This window comes from Conger conger, chromosome 16 (genome assembly GCF_963514075.1).
Source record: "Conger conger chromosome 16, fConCon1.1, whole genome shotgun sequence".
NCBI classification, from domain to species: Eukaryota; Metazoa; Chordata; class Actinopteri; order Anguilliformes; family Congridae; genus Conger; species Conger conger.
In genome coordinates this window covers 39973403-39987996 of record NC_083775.1, presented here as the reverse complement: position 1 = coordinate 39987996, position 14594 = coordinate 39973403, and the positions used below count along the sequence as shown (strand labels likewise).

The 14594-nt window shown below is 42.9% G+C and overlaps 1 protein-coding gene across 2 annotated transcripts in view; it reads right to left on the bottom strand.

Annotated features, from left to right (window-relative positions):
- The window catches only part of LOC133115385 (serine/threonine-protein kinase TAO2-like), a 35879-nt gene extending 23133 nt beyond the window's left edge, over positions 1–12746 (bottom strand). For both annotated transcript variants that reach the window (XM_061225270.1, XM_061225271.1), the window contains exons 1-3: positions 12313–12746; positions 642–782; positions 79–150 (exon numbers count right to left, since the gene is read on the bottom strand). In XM_061225270.1, coding sequence (XP_061081254.1) covers positions 79–150; positions 642–773 — 204 coding nt within the window. In that variant the 5' untranslated portion in view covers positions 774–782; positions 12313–12746. The remainder of the gene's footprint in view (positions 1–78; positions 151–641; positions 783–12312) is intronic.
- Positions 12747–14594: the final 1848 nt, after the last annotated feature.

Sequence of the window (14594 nt, the reverse complement as noted above, 5' to 3'; positions counted from 1 at the left end):
GTGAGAGTGTGAGTGAGTGTGTGTGAGTGTGAGTGAGTGTGTGTGAGTGTGAGTGTGTGCGCAGATTGACTCACTCACTTCATTCGACTGTTTGCCGCTGTAGGACATCTTCTTGATGGCCACCACCTCGTTGGAGCGGACGTCCCGGGCCTGGAGCGGGGTGGGGGGGCAGAGACGGGGGGATTTAAGAACAACCTGCACCCCTGCCATGAGGGGGGGAACTCACCTCAACTACCAATGTGTAGCACCCACCTTGCGTGGGGAGTAAGCCACCTGCTCATAGCATGTTACCACAAACTCAATGCTATGCCTTTACGTGCACATCGAGCCTAGTAAACGCGGGATTACACCGAGTGTGGGTGTTTATCTGTTTTGGGGCCCGAGTTGAGAGCCGGGGTTCAAATCATTTAAACTTTTATCTTGTTTGAAGCTGACCTTTCCTAGCAGACAACCTGCTACTATCACATATTGTTGCGGTTTGTTATAGTTTTACAGTTTGCGACGACAAGTTTCCTCTCATGTGTAACATTAGTCAGTGCCTGACTAGACGTGAACATGGAGCCTCTCTTGCTCTCTCTGAAATTCGAATACAAACGGCTTTTTTGGCACGGAGCACGGGAAGTAGGGCTGCAGGTTCTTACAAAGTAGACGGCCCCGAAGCTGCCATGGCCGATCTCGCGCAGGTCGGCGAACAGCTTCTCCGGGTCGTCCCTGTAGAACAGCTCGGCCACATCAGGGTCCTTCAGGCTCCCCGCCCGAGCGCTCGATGGCATGGCCAGCGCCTGCAGGGCCAACAGGGGTCAGAGGTCAGACATACATACAAACAAACACAGGGGTCAGAGGTCAGACATACATACAAACAAACACAGGGGTCAGAGGTCAGACAGGCCAATACATACGAACACAGGGGTCAGAGGTCAGACAGGGCCATACATACAAACACAGGGGTCAGAGGTCAGACAGGCCCATACATACAAACAACAGTCAACCAACAGTTCAACTTATTCTACCAGGGATCTGTTTAAAAACAGAAAAATGATCTGAAAAAAACAATTTCCTACCTGTCCATTTGGTCTTTGTAAATATTAAGCCATTAACTGACAGTAGAGGAGGCTGTTTCTGTCTATTGGAGACCGTACACAATATGGGCACATTCTAAAATTGGGTGCAGTTATGAACAACCAAAACGTACATATCAAACGATTCCCTGCTCGTGAGTATCTCCCACCTGAGGACCTCTATATAAAATAAAGCTCCTTCTAAGCTCCCAAAATAACTATAACCTTAATCTCACACCAGTGAACAAGACTAAAAAAAAAAAAGTTTAGACTAATTTTTAATATATCAAACACTATTTTGTCTATAAGATCACTAAGTATTGTACCAAAGGATGTAGGCCAGGTATGGTTGCAGTGATATCATTTTTAAAGACATCTCGTCCAAGCAGAGTTCCAGAGTGAGCATTTTACCCTCATATGCCTCTCAATCTGCCTACTGCCACAAAGCATTTTTGTTGGTCACATCACTGCAACGGGAATCTAACTCATGGCTTGTTCAAGCACTATCAACTGTTATTTTAATGTTTTTCATTTAAACATAAAGGCACAACACAACAACAAACATTTTGGTACAACAAGCGTGTGAATGCAAGTGGCCCAGGGGCCTGGTTGAAACAGATAATCTTAAAGTACAACTGTGGCGGATAACAGAATGATGTCATTTCAAAGGTTTCTGTATGAGTCAGTGTGTCTCACTGGAAGAATGAGTTTGAGACGACGCATTTGCCCTCAGAAATTGTGAATGGGGTTTAACCACTGCACGATTTCGGCTGAGACCCACCACCTCTGCCTGATTTTGAGCCAGGACAAAAGCCCTGTTAAAAGCGGCATTCCTTTGGCCACAGCTGCACTAAGCTCCCCCCACTAACGTCCTCAGGTGACCAGCGGCCATTTTGATTTTTGAACTTAGCCATTCGCATAATTCCTCCAGTTTTGCCAATCTACTGATTGGGGGTGTGAACGGTTAAACGGTTAACAGGTTAACCGAAACTGATTTGTAACCAGTAACAAAAAATTGATAACCGATAACCAATATTTTTTTTCTGAAGGTGAAATTGTAAGCTCAGTTTTAAATAAATGCACGTTCATCACCACGCCATTTCAGGGGGTTTAAAATGCAAACACCACAGGGAATTGAAGGCCACAGTATGAGCCATGGTAAGATCACAGCGGTTGGTCCCTTAACCACGCATAGGTCCAGGGGGGATTGTCCCCTGCGTCACCTAATCAAATGTAAGTCGCTTTGGATAAAAGCATCAGCTAAGTAGCAAAATATAATTATTATTTTATTTTACCAGCAGCAGGCTGTTTCTCTCAAATCCCAGTGCTAGTAATAAGTGGAGCGAGATGGCTTTGATGGGCAATGACAGTCTCATCTGTAATCTGTGATCTCACAGTCTATAAACCGGGATTCACTTCATAATCACAGCCGACATTACAGCTGTTCCCCTCACACTGCAGCTGTTCCTCGCACACTGCAGCTGTTCACTCTCACACTGCAGCTGTCCCTCGCACACTGCAGCTGTTCCTCTCACACTGCAACTGTTCCTCGCACAGTGCAGCTGTTCCTCTCACACTGCAACTGTTCCTCGCACACTGCAGCTGTTCACTCTCACACTGCAACTGTTCCTCGCACACTGCAGCTGTTCAATCGCACACTGCAGCCGTTCCTCTCACACTGCAACTGTTCCTCGCACACTGCAGCTGTTCACTCTCACACTGCAGCTGTTCACTCTCACACTGCAGCTGTTCAATCGCACACTGCATCTGTTCAATCGCACACTGCAGCTGTTCACTCTCACACTGCAGCTGTTTCTCACACTGCAGCTGTTCACTCTCACACTGCAGCTGTTCACTCTCACACTGCAACTGTTCAATCGCACACTGCAGCTGTTCCCCTCACATTGCAGCTGTTCACTCTCACACTGCAGCTGTTCCTCTCACACTGCAGCTGTTCAATCACACACTGCAGGTGTTCACTCACACTGCAGCTGTTCAATCGCACACTGCAGCTGTTCAATCGCACACTGCAGCTGTTCACTCTCACACTGCAGCTGTTCCTCACACACTGCAGCTGTTCAATCGCACTGAATAACATGAATGGAATTCAGCATGCATATTTGTAAGCGCTGAAGAACACGATGAGCTATGAACTTTGAGGACAACTGCAATGGGTGTAGCAGACAAATTAAATGATGTTGAAACCTGACATTGTTCATCGACGCATTCAAACACGCGATGACGTCGACAGTCTCTGGGGTGCCTGCCGTCTCACACACAGGAGTGTCTAACCCGCAATGTGGAAAAACTCATTTGTCGTGGCCGCATAATTGGTGGGGGGTATGACCAAATAACCGGTTAAGCTGTTTTTGACAACACTCCTGAATGCTGTCATTTATTGCTGGGAAACCATTAGGCTACTGGAACGCAAAGAGACAATCACTATGGTGAAAAAAAAGTTCCCGACTTAGTCAAGTATTGTCCACTTAATTATCAAGAATTTCTTACGCCGTGCCTAAATAATACTGACTCATGAGCACAATCATAAGCACAATCCAGGGGACAAAACAGAACAAACAATATCTACCGGCTGTGCACACGCCCAACATTGTGACATTTGAGTTAAATAAATAGAACAAAATGACAGAATAAGCAAATGATAAGCAGACAAAAAGCCCCATAATTATTAAGGTATTAGCCTAATCCATAAATTTTTTTTGTTATTCTGTAAAAAGAACAAATAAAAGAGAATATGAACTAAAAAAGTTTACCAGCAAGTTTTAGGTTTAGAAACGGGAGAAAAAACAACAACAATGCAATTAGACTAAACAATAACAGTGCAATGGAGTGCAAAGGCTACACAAATAACAACGTTAGCCATGATGAATTTTGCCTCACATACACTTTACATTGGTGTCATCGAGCTTTTCAAGGTGATCGCAGGCATTCAGCATTTTAACGAAGCTCAGCTTGTACCAAGAGAGCGTCATCAGAAGTGTGACAAGACGTTTGACGCGTAAAATTAGTTCCACTCGATTTAAACGATTCAATTATTTTCATAAATACACTTTAATGGATTTATGGATTGTGTAAGCCTATATCTGTGAAATCAATCAATACATTTTAACTACGACAATTAAAAATGAATCTGCCATGAACGAATAACCCGTTCTGCGGTCATTCTGACCCACCCCACCTGGCACAGGTAATCCCATGTGTTCAGCACACTGTTCCTCACAGTGCGACGCGTGCTGCTTTGGCCTTATAAGAAAATAAACCACTGGAGCTGAAATTACACTGGTCTCGGATTGTTAACCTGGGACATTTGTGCCAACAAAGTTAGATATGGGCCAGCTTTCCCTATCTCCATTACTCTAGACGGTTACCACGGCGCCCGCATTGATTCTCTTCCACAACAACTCAACAAAAATGAGGGCTTACAAGGTATCATTACCCTGGTATCTAAACAATAAATCACCTTGACATAACACCACTGCATTCAGCATTACTGGTAGCTTGTGTTCCATGACTCATAGGTTACAGATGCCAGAAATCCTTCACAATTGGCTCTCTTCCAGATAATGGTCTGTTGTTTTTCCTCGGGAGTCGGGCCTTACCACATAAACGGCCTGAGGGCAACCCAGCCCTATTCTAAATATACCAAATATATATTAGCGGCATATCGTTCATACAGGGAACTCCGGTTCAGTCAGATTATTTGAATGTGATGTCATAGTACACAGCCTATATTATGCCTGATAAAAACGCAGCAACACAACAGAATATGGATGGATGGGCAATTCCACAGTAATGTCAACTTTGAAAAAAAACATGGAAAAAAACACATTCAAATTACTTCCAAATCAAACTTATTTCATATTAAGCCTTAGGGGGTATACTTTGGATTTAGACTTGATTTGGCCATAGTAATAATCAGACGGCATGTTATTACCATGACAGTGCAGGATGCATTATCACATAAAAGGTATTTTCAGTCGACCACATTGAGTAGCTTTCTGAAAGAGCTCACTGAACTTGTTCTTCACATCTGCCCCCCCAGGGGGGTTTTTATGAAATTGAGTGTTCAAAAAATACTTAAATTATGCATGTAGGCATTTTTAAAATCATCATCAGTATAGCAGTTTCCTAGATATGGGGCAAAACTTCTTTGGGCAAACAGGTCTCCAGCCTGTGTTTCCCAGAAGGTAACAGGTGCTCAAACTCCACCCTGGAACGCAGAGACTGGTTCATGGACGGCCACCAATGCAGGTGATCACATGACACTCCCAGGAAAAAACAGTAACGTTGGCATACAATTATCACTGAACCTACCTTGGCTAGCCTGAGCGATTTGAAGGACAGCTCTGACTCCACCGAGTTATAAGACAAGCTTTTCGAGTTTTGATAACTTTGATCGAACCCTGCAGTACTTACCTAGTTCTTTTGCACCAATAGGAGGATTAACTGGAAGGAGAAACTTCACACAACCACAATCCACAACAGCGCAAACTGAAGATGCACCTCGTCAAGCAGCACCTCTCCCCATCTCTCCCTACCTCCCTGTGAACATGAATTGTTGGCTTTCTCTGATTTACTTTGTGTATCGGTATTTTTAGTTGGCTAGGTAAGCAGTGTTAAGCAGATAGTTAAGTTTGGTCACTTTTGCTTTGTTGTTTGTTTGTTTATTTGTTTGTTTAAAAAAAAAAAAGAAAAAAAAAAGAAAAAGAAAAATTCAAATAGGCCCTGGTCCTTATCTTTGTTGTACAGGTAGCAGTTGAAATTGTACTTCCCTCTAGGGTCTTTCAGCGCACTTATCCCTGGTTATGGGTATGCACTTTGTTGTACGTCGCTCTGGATAAGAGCGTCTGCCAAATGCCAATAATGTAATGTAAAAGATTTTGATACAGATTGTTAGCTAGATATTTAGTTACTCTTCACTTCGTTGCCCTCCTGGACCCCTTGGTTGTGGATAAACCCATTAATCCTCCCATTGCTGCAGAAGAAGTTTGGCAGGTACTGCAGGATGTAGCCAGGGTTCAGGGTTATTATTGGCAGTGATCCTCATGCAGGAGAGAACACAATCATAAGCAAATGGAATACACCGAGGGCCACGTTCCCTTAAAGTGATCGGTTTGGATCTCTTGGCTGATCCCGCACAGTAGCCAATCAGGACTTTAATACAAGTTTTTTGTACAGTGCAAAAACTTTGATATTTATTTACATTTGTTTTGTTGTTGTTGAAATGTGCCCAGCATTCCAAAACTGTAAGAATCAGTAGCCAATCAACTTGAATAAAAAGTTTTTTTGTAGAGTGCAAAAACTGTGCAGAGTAAGTGTTTATACAACCCAGCGAGGAGCATACAAGGCTTCACCCCTCCCCCAGCTGGGTGCTTCTGACCACATCACTGTTATGCTAATGCCGGCATACAGACCAAGGGCTAAAGTCATCAGACCGGTTCAGAAGCAAGTAAGGGTGTGGCCAGAGGATGCCTCCTCTGCACTTCAGGACTGCTTTGAAATTACAGACTGGGATATGTTCAAGCAGGCAGCCACTTACAACCACCACACTAACATTCAGGAATATACAGAGACTGTTATTGCCTACATCAGTAAATGCATTGATGATGTCACGGAGACAAAGACCATTACGTTACGGGCAAATCAGAAACCATGGCTGACAGGGGAAGTCCATAGGTTACTGAGTGCCCGGAACGCCGCCTTCAGAGCAGGTGACGAGGCTGGCCTAAGAACAGCTATGGCCAACTTGTACCGTGGCATCAAAGATGCAAAAAGGCAGTACACCAAAAGGATAGCCCACAGCTTCAGGGACAGCAGAGATACCAGGAGCCTGTGGCGGGGGATTCAGACCATCACGGATTATAAATCCCGACCACAGACCTGTGACAGCGACATCACTCTGCTGAATAACCTGAACGATTTCTTTGGTCGCTTTGAAGCCCATAACATCACTCCTGCACAGAAGTCTCCACCCCCTCCAGATGACCAGGTGCTGTCCCTGTCTCCAGCCAGCGCGAGACGATCCCTCTCCAGGATCAACGCTCGCAAAGCTGCGGGCCCGGACAACATACCTGGTCGTGTGTTGAAGGACTGTGCAGTGGAACTCACTGATGTCCTCACAGACATCTTTAACACCTCCCTGAGCCAAGCTGCTGTTCCCACATGCTTCAAAGACACCACCATCATCCCGATACCAAAGAAGGCTTCCCCATCCTGCTTCAATGACTACCGTCCCGTTGCATTGACCCCCATCATCATGAACGGTTAGTCATGCAGCACATCAAATCCATCCTCCCTCCCGCCCTGGACCCCTACCAGTTTGCATATCGGGCCAACAGGTCCACCGATGATGCAATCTCCACTGTTCTCCACTCAGCCTTCACCCATCTGGACACCAAAAACTCACATGTAAGGATGCTGTTCATAGACTTTAGCTCAGCATTTAATACAATCATCCCCCAGCAGCTTATACAAAAACTGGATCGGCTGGGAGTGAACACCGCGCTGTGCAATTGGCTGTTGGACTTCCTGACCGGGAGACCACAGGCAGTCCGGGTCGGCAGCATCACATCCAGCACCATCACCCTGAACACGGGGGCCCCCCAAGGATGTGTGCTCAGCCCCCTACTCTTCAACCTACTGACCCACGACTGCACACCAAAGCACAGCACCAATGTCTTTGTCAAGTTTGCGGATGACACAACTTTGGTGGGTCTCACTACAGGGACGAGGTGAGCCAACTGACCACATGGTGCGGAGACAACAATCTCACTCTCAATGTGGAGAAAACAAAGGAGATTGTTGTCGACTTCCGGAGAGCGCACACCCAGCACCCTCCACTGACCATCAACGGTGCGGCTGTGGAGAGAGTGAGCAGGACCAGATTCCTGGGTGTGCACATCACTGAGGACCTCTCCTGGAATACTGACACCACATCACTGGCCAAGAAAGCTCAGCAACCCCTCTTCTTCCTCCGAAAACTGAGAAGAGCCAAAGCCCCAGCCCCCATCATGCTCTCCTTCTACCGGGGCACCATCGAGAGCATCCTGACCAGCTGCATAACTGTGTGGCATGGTGGTTGCACGGCGTCCTGCCAAAAGACCCTGCAGCGCACAGTGAGAGCTGCTGAGAAAATCGTTGGAGCCCCCCTCCCTTCCCTCCAGGACATTTATAACACACGCCTGTCCCGCAAAGCACTTCGAATCACAGGTGACATTACACATCCCACACACGGCTTCTTCAGTCTCCTGCCGTCAGGGAGAAGACTGAGGAGCCTCCGGGCAAGGACTAGCAGGCTGAGGGATAGCTTTGTCCATCAGGCTGTCAGGAAGCTGAACTCTCTCCCAGCTCTCCCCCCCCACTGACTCTGGACTAATGCAACCCCACCTCCCCTCCCTTCCACACACACGCACACACACACATACGTGCATACACATACTTTGGCCACTTTATTTGTTTACATGGTACATTGTACCATATATTTTAAATCTGCAATTTTTTTTTTTTATCTTGAATTGGTCTTGTCGTGTTATGTTGTCATTTGTTGTTTATTATGCACCGCGGATGAGAGGGAAACGCAATTTCAGCCCTTTGTATGTCTACATATAGTGGATTGACAATAAAGCTGACTTTGACTTTTATATAATTTTTACATTTAATTTATTTTGTTGTTGAAAACAAGGTCCCACAATTGACATTGCATGTCAGGACAGAAACCAAGCCATTAAGTCCAAGGAACTTTATATAGACCTTGGTGATGAAACAGTGATGTTTGCACGGAAAATTTAGTTCACTCAGCCAGCTACAATTGTTCTACTTTCTAGCTAACAGGTTAGCTATGATTACAGCTCGATGGCTAGCATGTTAAACATAACAGTTCTCAAGTGCAAAGCACAATTTCTGTAATTCAGTTTTGCTAGCGTTAGCTTTTCCATGAGTAGGCTAGTTTTATATGTTTTATACTACATTTTTAAGGGCATCCATAACAAAAAAAGGCGCATGGTAGCAGTTGGCGAGCCCGTTGCCATGGTAGTAGACCTGCGAGATGGCATTGAGACTGGCTTTGAAACTGGTGAGGTTCAAAATGTGTTGTTTTGAATGGAGGTGCCAACCAACGCAAACATATAGCGTTTGCATTAGCACCACCACACTCACTATAATGCAGGGCTGCATATTATATTGTGTATTGTCATGTAGTATTGTCATGACCGGCTGTTCATGTGCAATTTGTTCAATAAAAGCATGTTGGAAAGAATATTTGCTTTAAATAAAAATTTTATAAATAAAAATTTACAAAGTGGGCAAAGGCTATTCATTGTCTGGGGCCTATGTTTGCAGTGTACCTAAAGCAGAAAGACATTAGAGCTGTGCCAACTTCAATATTTGTTTATTTATCGCGAATCATATTGTCATCGCAAATTTCAACAACGTTATCGCATATCACGTATTTTTCTCATATCGTGCGGCCCTAGTAGCACGCCTTCTTTTTGGTTTCGAATGGACTCATTTTAATTGATCCCTCTCCCCGTGCCGCCCCACCTCACCTTGCCTCCATATCTCCCCCCCCCCGAGCAATTTTCATCGTATTATAATGGATTTGTGCCCATTATAAAGCAGGATCAGCCTAGTCTTGAATCAATAGTCTTGAGTCGACAGGCAGTTTCATTTTTAGGCTAAATTGGGCGACTAGAAATTAGGCCATTAGACCCAGTGTCCCACAGGTCTGAAGTGTATTTGCGGTGGTTATAGCAGACTCACAAAATGGCCCACTGCTTTTATTAAATTAAATCAAATGTTTGTTTATCATCTGTAAAATATTTCATGATAAATGGTCCACACACCTTCAAAATGTCTTTATTGGTCTACCCCCCATCTCACCTCCACCATATCAGTAAATGCACCAAACTGCAACCCCAGCTGAAGTCACTGACTGCTACAGACCGAAAAACATTGGCTTTATGAATGTGCTGCACAGCTAAAGTCAAAGAATAATTATACAATAAGCAGAAAGGGAGAAAGTTTTAGCTCGTCTGTGCTTGACTATTCAGACTAAGATTTTTTAAGAGGGAATTTATCCTTTAATAAAAAAATACAAAAAATGTCTTAATATTTAATGAAAGATTAAGGTGTTTTTCCATAATTAAGGGGTCCTTATTTTTAATGAAGAGGTATTACATGCTTTCAGGGGCAAATTAAGTGGGAATTAAGCACATTTGAACAACTTCATGTTTTGTAGTGGCAATAAATGGCACTACTTTCCAACCAACCACGTTTTTAAACATAATAATTGTGCAAAAGCATTTAATGACGTGATGTTGTAATGTAATGTAATGTAATTATAAACCCAAAACGCATACACATTAACTGCTGACAGTTCGCAAGCCTACTCAATGAGCTCTGAACGACAATTACAAGTGAGTATTCGTTCGTCCGTAATGGGGTTCTTATGCGCTCTGTCCCTACTGAATCAAGTGGACGAAGTGAGTCGTTTTGACTGAAAGAATCGAAAGAGAACGAATCGGTAAAAAGAATTGCATTGCACACCACTGGAACATTGTTGCACATCTTAGCTAGACTAGGCCAAATTATATAGATGCAAAATGAATGGCAGTCAGACATTAAACAAGACACACAAACCCGTTTTATTATATATGGTTTAACAGCCAACGTTGTCCACCAACAATAAAATACACAGACTGTAAAACGCATCATGGCTAACACCCACACGAATATAAAACAGAGAAGGATACGGATCTGTTCATATTATGATAACTACTAAGTTCAATAGATAACTACATGGATAACGCGAAAATGAAGATTTGTCAAGTTGTCACTGATAAAATATAAAATACATATGTCACAGGAAACGACATTAAATAGCATAGGGAGCAGGGTAGATATCGTAGATGCTGGAAATAACGAACTACATATGAAAAATTATTACTGTAGAAAGGTGATATATGTTAAGAGCTAACGTTATCTAGACTGGTTAGCCAAGTTAAAGTTGAAGAGAACTAACGTTAGAGCTAGATTATGGTCGGTATAAACAATATATGATATTCAGACTGACAGTTTAGCTAGATCAGCTAGGCTAGGACACAGCTAACAAAGCTCACTTCGCGAGTCCCATGCCATGGTCAAAAAGCCAGAACACAGCGAGCTGCCGTTAGCCTTCAAAACGTTAGCTACCTAACTAAGCTATCTGATCAAATCCTGTCGATACCATGTAGAGACATGAAAGCAATCCATTTAGCTAGCTAGTCACCGTATATGGTAGCTAGACAAGTGACAAATTCATAAATTCCTTATGGAAAATGAAACGTGTATGTAGCAAAGTCATACAACGGTAGGTAGTCTACGTTAGCTAACTTAGCTAACGTTAGCTACTGCACAATCGAACTAGCCAATGCGACTTAGCTAATAATAACGTTAGCCTCGAGACTTGGTTCGCAAGCAATTAGCTAAATTAGCTAAATCGAGACGAAAGGAAACGTTGCCTAAATTTAGCAAACTTGGCTAGCTAGCGAAAATCTGGCCAATCCACTCTACAAATGTGGGCGATATTTTAAGTTAACTAGCGATGACGAGCTAGGTAGCTAGCTAGACTTATCTGCCAAGTTAGCCAACTAGCTAGCTAACCTATACGTCAAACGTTAGCTAATTGCAATTGTCTGGCGTTTACAGTTACATAATGGTAAATTAGGCTAGCTCGCTAGTTGTCTAACCAATAAGTTAGCTACATCTAACACTAGCTTAACTCTAGCCATTGAAAAAACACGACAAACTAAGCTACCTAGCTGCCATAGCAAGGTCACTTATAACCAGCTGAACTAACTTAGCGAACATGCAAAATTAGCTAAGATAGCTAAATGTCGGTTCATCTGAGCTAGATTCGCTAGCTAAATAAATCAGCAGTTACAAACAAGCCATAACAATTGAACAGATAGTTGAAACGGATAGATGTACTACTAACGTAGCTATCAACACAAACCGTTTGGCTAGCTGGCCAGCTAATTGAATGTTACACGGGACAAACTATTCAGTCGTGGCTTGTGAAAGAGGTTAGGTAGTTAGCCGTCTGCCAAGCGGTAGTCATTGACAAGTATCGACTGTCAGCCAACAAGATAGCGGCTTATCGCCTGTAAGTAGTTACCAAGAGCTAGCTCTATGCTATGCCTCTTTTTAGGCTGTGACAATCGGCTAGCCAGCTAGCTACCCTGAAAACACCGCCACTTACCGCGGCTGACTGCGATCCCTCTCGCTACGATTCAAATAAATCGTCTTCTCCGTCTCTCTTTACGACCCCCCGTCTCCTGTCCTTTCCCGACAAGCTCCACTCAATCCATACGATCCATTTCCACGGCCTTTCTTCTTCTTGTTCCCCCTAAACGAATTAATTCTTCCAGTGACTGTAGCTAGCTGGCTAAGGCTAACTAGCTAGATATCCCTATATACAGCTAGCTGGCAAGCTACCAGTTAGTGTTAAAGTGGGGTGCGGCCAATGTCCTCCCTCGCTCGATTCACTTTGTTTCATATTTTTTCGTTAAATTCGTCTTTTTCTCACCACGATCATATTATACAATAGACATAGAACCTCTCTGATTTATCTGTCTCTTTCTGTCTCACCCTGTTTTTTTGTTCAGAAATTCAAGATGGCTACACGGGGCGGGAGCCGACCGGAAACCGGAAAAAAGGGTCAAGGCCGTCAAAGAGTGTTTCCGAAAAAGTAAATGGAATTAGAACTTTTACGCCATGTTGAGAAGGTCAACTGCTGGGCGAATCAATCGTGACTGACAAATTGAAGAGTTTTGTGACAAGTATTATTGCACAGCTGCCATTGTATTTATTATGAAGATTCAAGGTTTTTGGCTAAGTATACTAGGCCCTTGTTTGACATGGAAATATTGTCAATTCATCTTCAGTTATGTGCTTCTTTGTGCTGTGGTAGAAGTTTGTTGTGTGACTGACGTTACTAAAAATGGACGTGCAAAAATCTAGTCAAAATTGTCTTAAAACTACTGGAAGTAGAAAATTGCATCTAACACATTGTATAGACTATATATCTGTAATAAACACAGAATAATAATAAAAGAAAATGGTTATTTATTATTCCAGTAATTACATAAATATACCGTGACTGATGTTACCTTCATTTTCCGTTTGCAGCTTGGGCTGACGGAGTTAAGTATAAGAGTTCTAAATGGCACAGAACCACTAATATTACTTAAATTGTAGACAACTTTATTATTCCTGACACTAATTGTCATTTTACGGCACGGCTCCACTGCAGCCATCCATGTCAGCCATTGCCATATAGTGGATTGAATTGAATGAGAAATGTAGTTGTTCTGCTTGTTTTTCTTATTTAACTCCATACAAATTGGCTATTGGGTGGCTACTCGTGTCGGCTATGTGATTGAGCTACCTCTAACACATTTGCTCCCTATCAAAATTTCAAGCTTCAAGCACCTTGTTATTGAGGTAGGAAAATACAATTTTCTGTATGACGTTTAAGTGGCATCGAGCACTTTATTAAGAACATATTTCCTTTTTACACAAACTTATTCATGTGATTATCTAATCAGCCAATTGTGTGGAAGCAGTGCAATGCATACAATCATGTAGGTATGGGTCAGGAGCTTCAGTTAATGTTCACATCAACTACCGGAATGGGGGAAAAATGTGATCTAAGTTACTTTGACTGTGGAATGATTGTTGGTAGCAGACAGGGTGGTTTGAGTATCTCAGAAACTTGTGATCTCTTGGGATTTTCACACACACTAGTCTCCAGAGTTTGCAAAGAATGGTGCAAAAATCTTTTTTTAAATCCACTGAGCAGCAGTTCTGCAGACAGAAACTTCTTGTTAATGAGAGACGTCAGAGGAGAATGGCCAGACTGGTCAAAGCTTACAGGAAGGTGACAGTAATGCAAATAACCACTCATTACAACAGTGGTATGCAGAAGAGCATCCCTGAACACACAACACATCATAACCAAGTGGATAGGCTACAGCAGTAGAAGTCTAAAAGTCTAGTAATACCTAATAAAGTGCTCACTGAGTGTATTTGTGGGAGCCACATGAATATGAGTCCTCTCGGATCAAATCTATAATTTCCACGAACTTTTAGGTCTTATAATGTCAGTACAGCAGTTAAATATTTTCCACTATATATATATAGATCAAATTTTTAATTGTTTTTAATTATTATTTTTGGTCCATGTCCAGCTTTTGATGGATTTGCCCTGCTAATTTTACCAGAAAGGAACTAAAAACCAAACAAAAAAAGTGTTTAAAAAGTTAAAACAATAGTCTGTTCAACACCTCACATCAGAAGCATTGTCATGATGAAATTATGATTATTATACATTTATTTACATCCCAGTTTCATTTTGGGACCATCCCTCACAAAGATACCAAATGACTGTGCAACAATTGTTGGTTCAAATCCAACCCAGACCTGTACTGTTTGGTCCAGACCTGATCTTAAATATGACACTGCCAGTTGCCAGGAGACTCC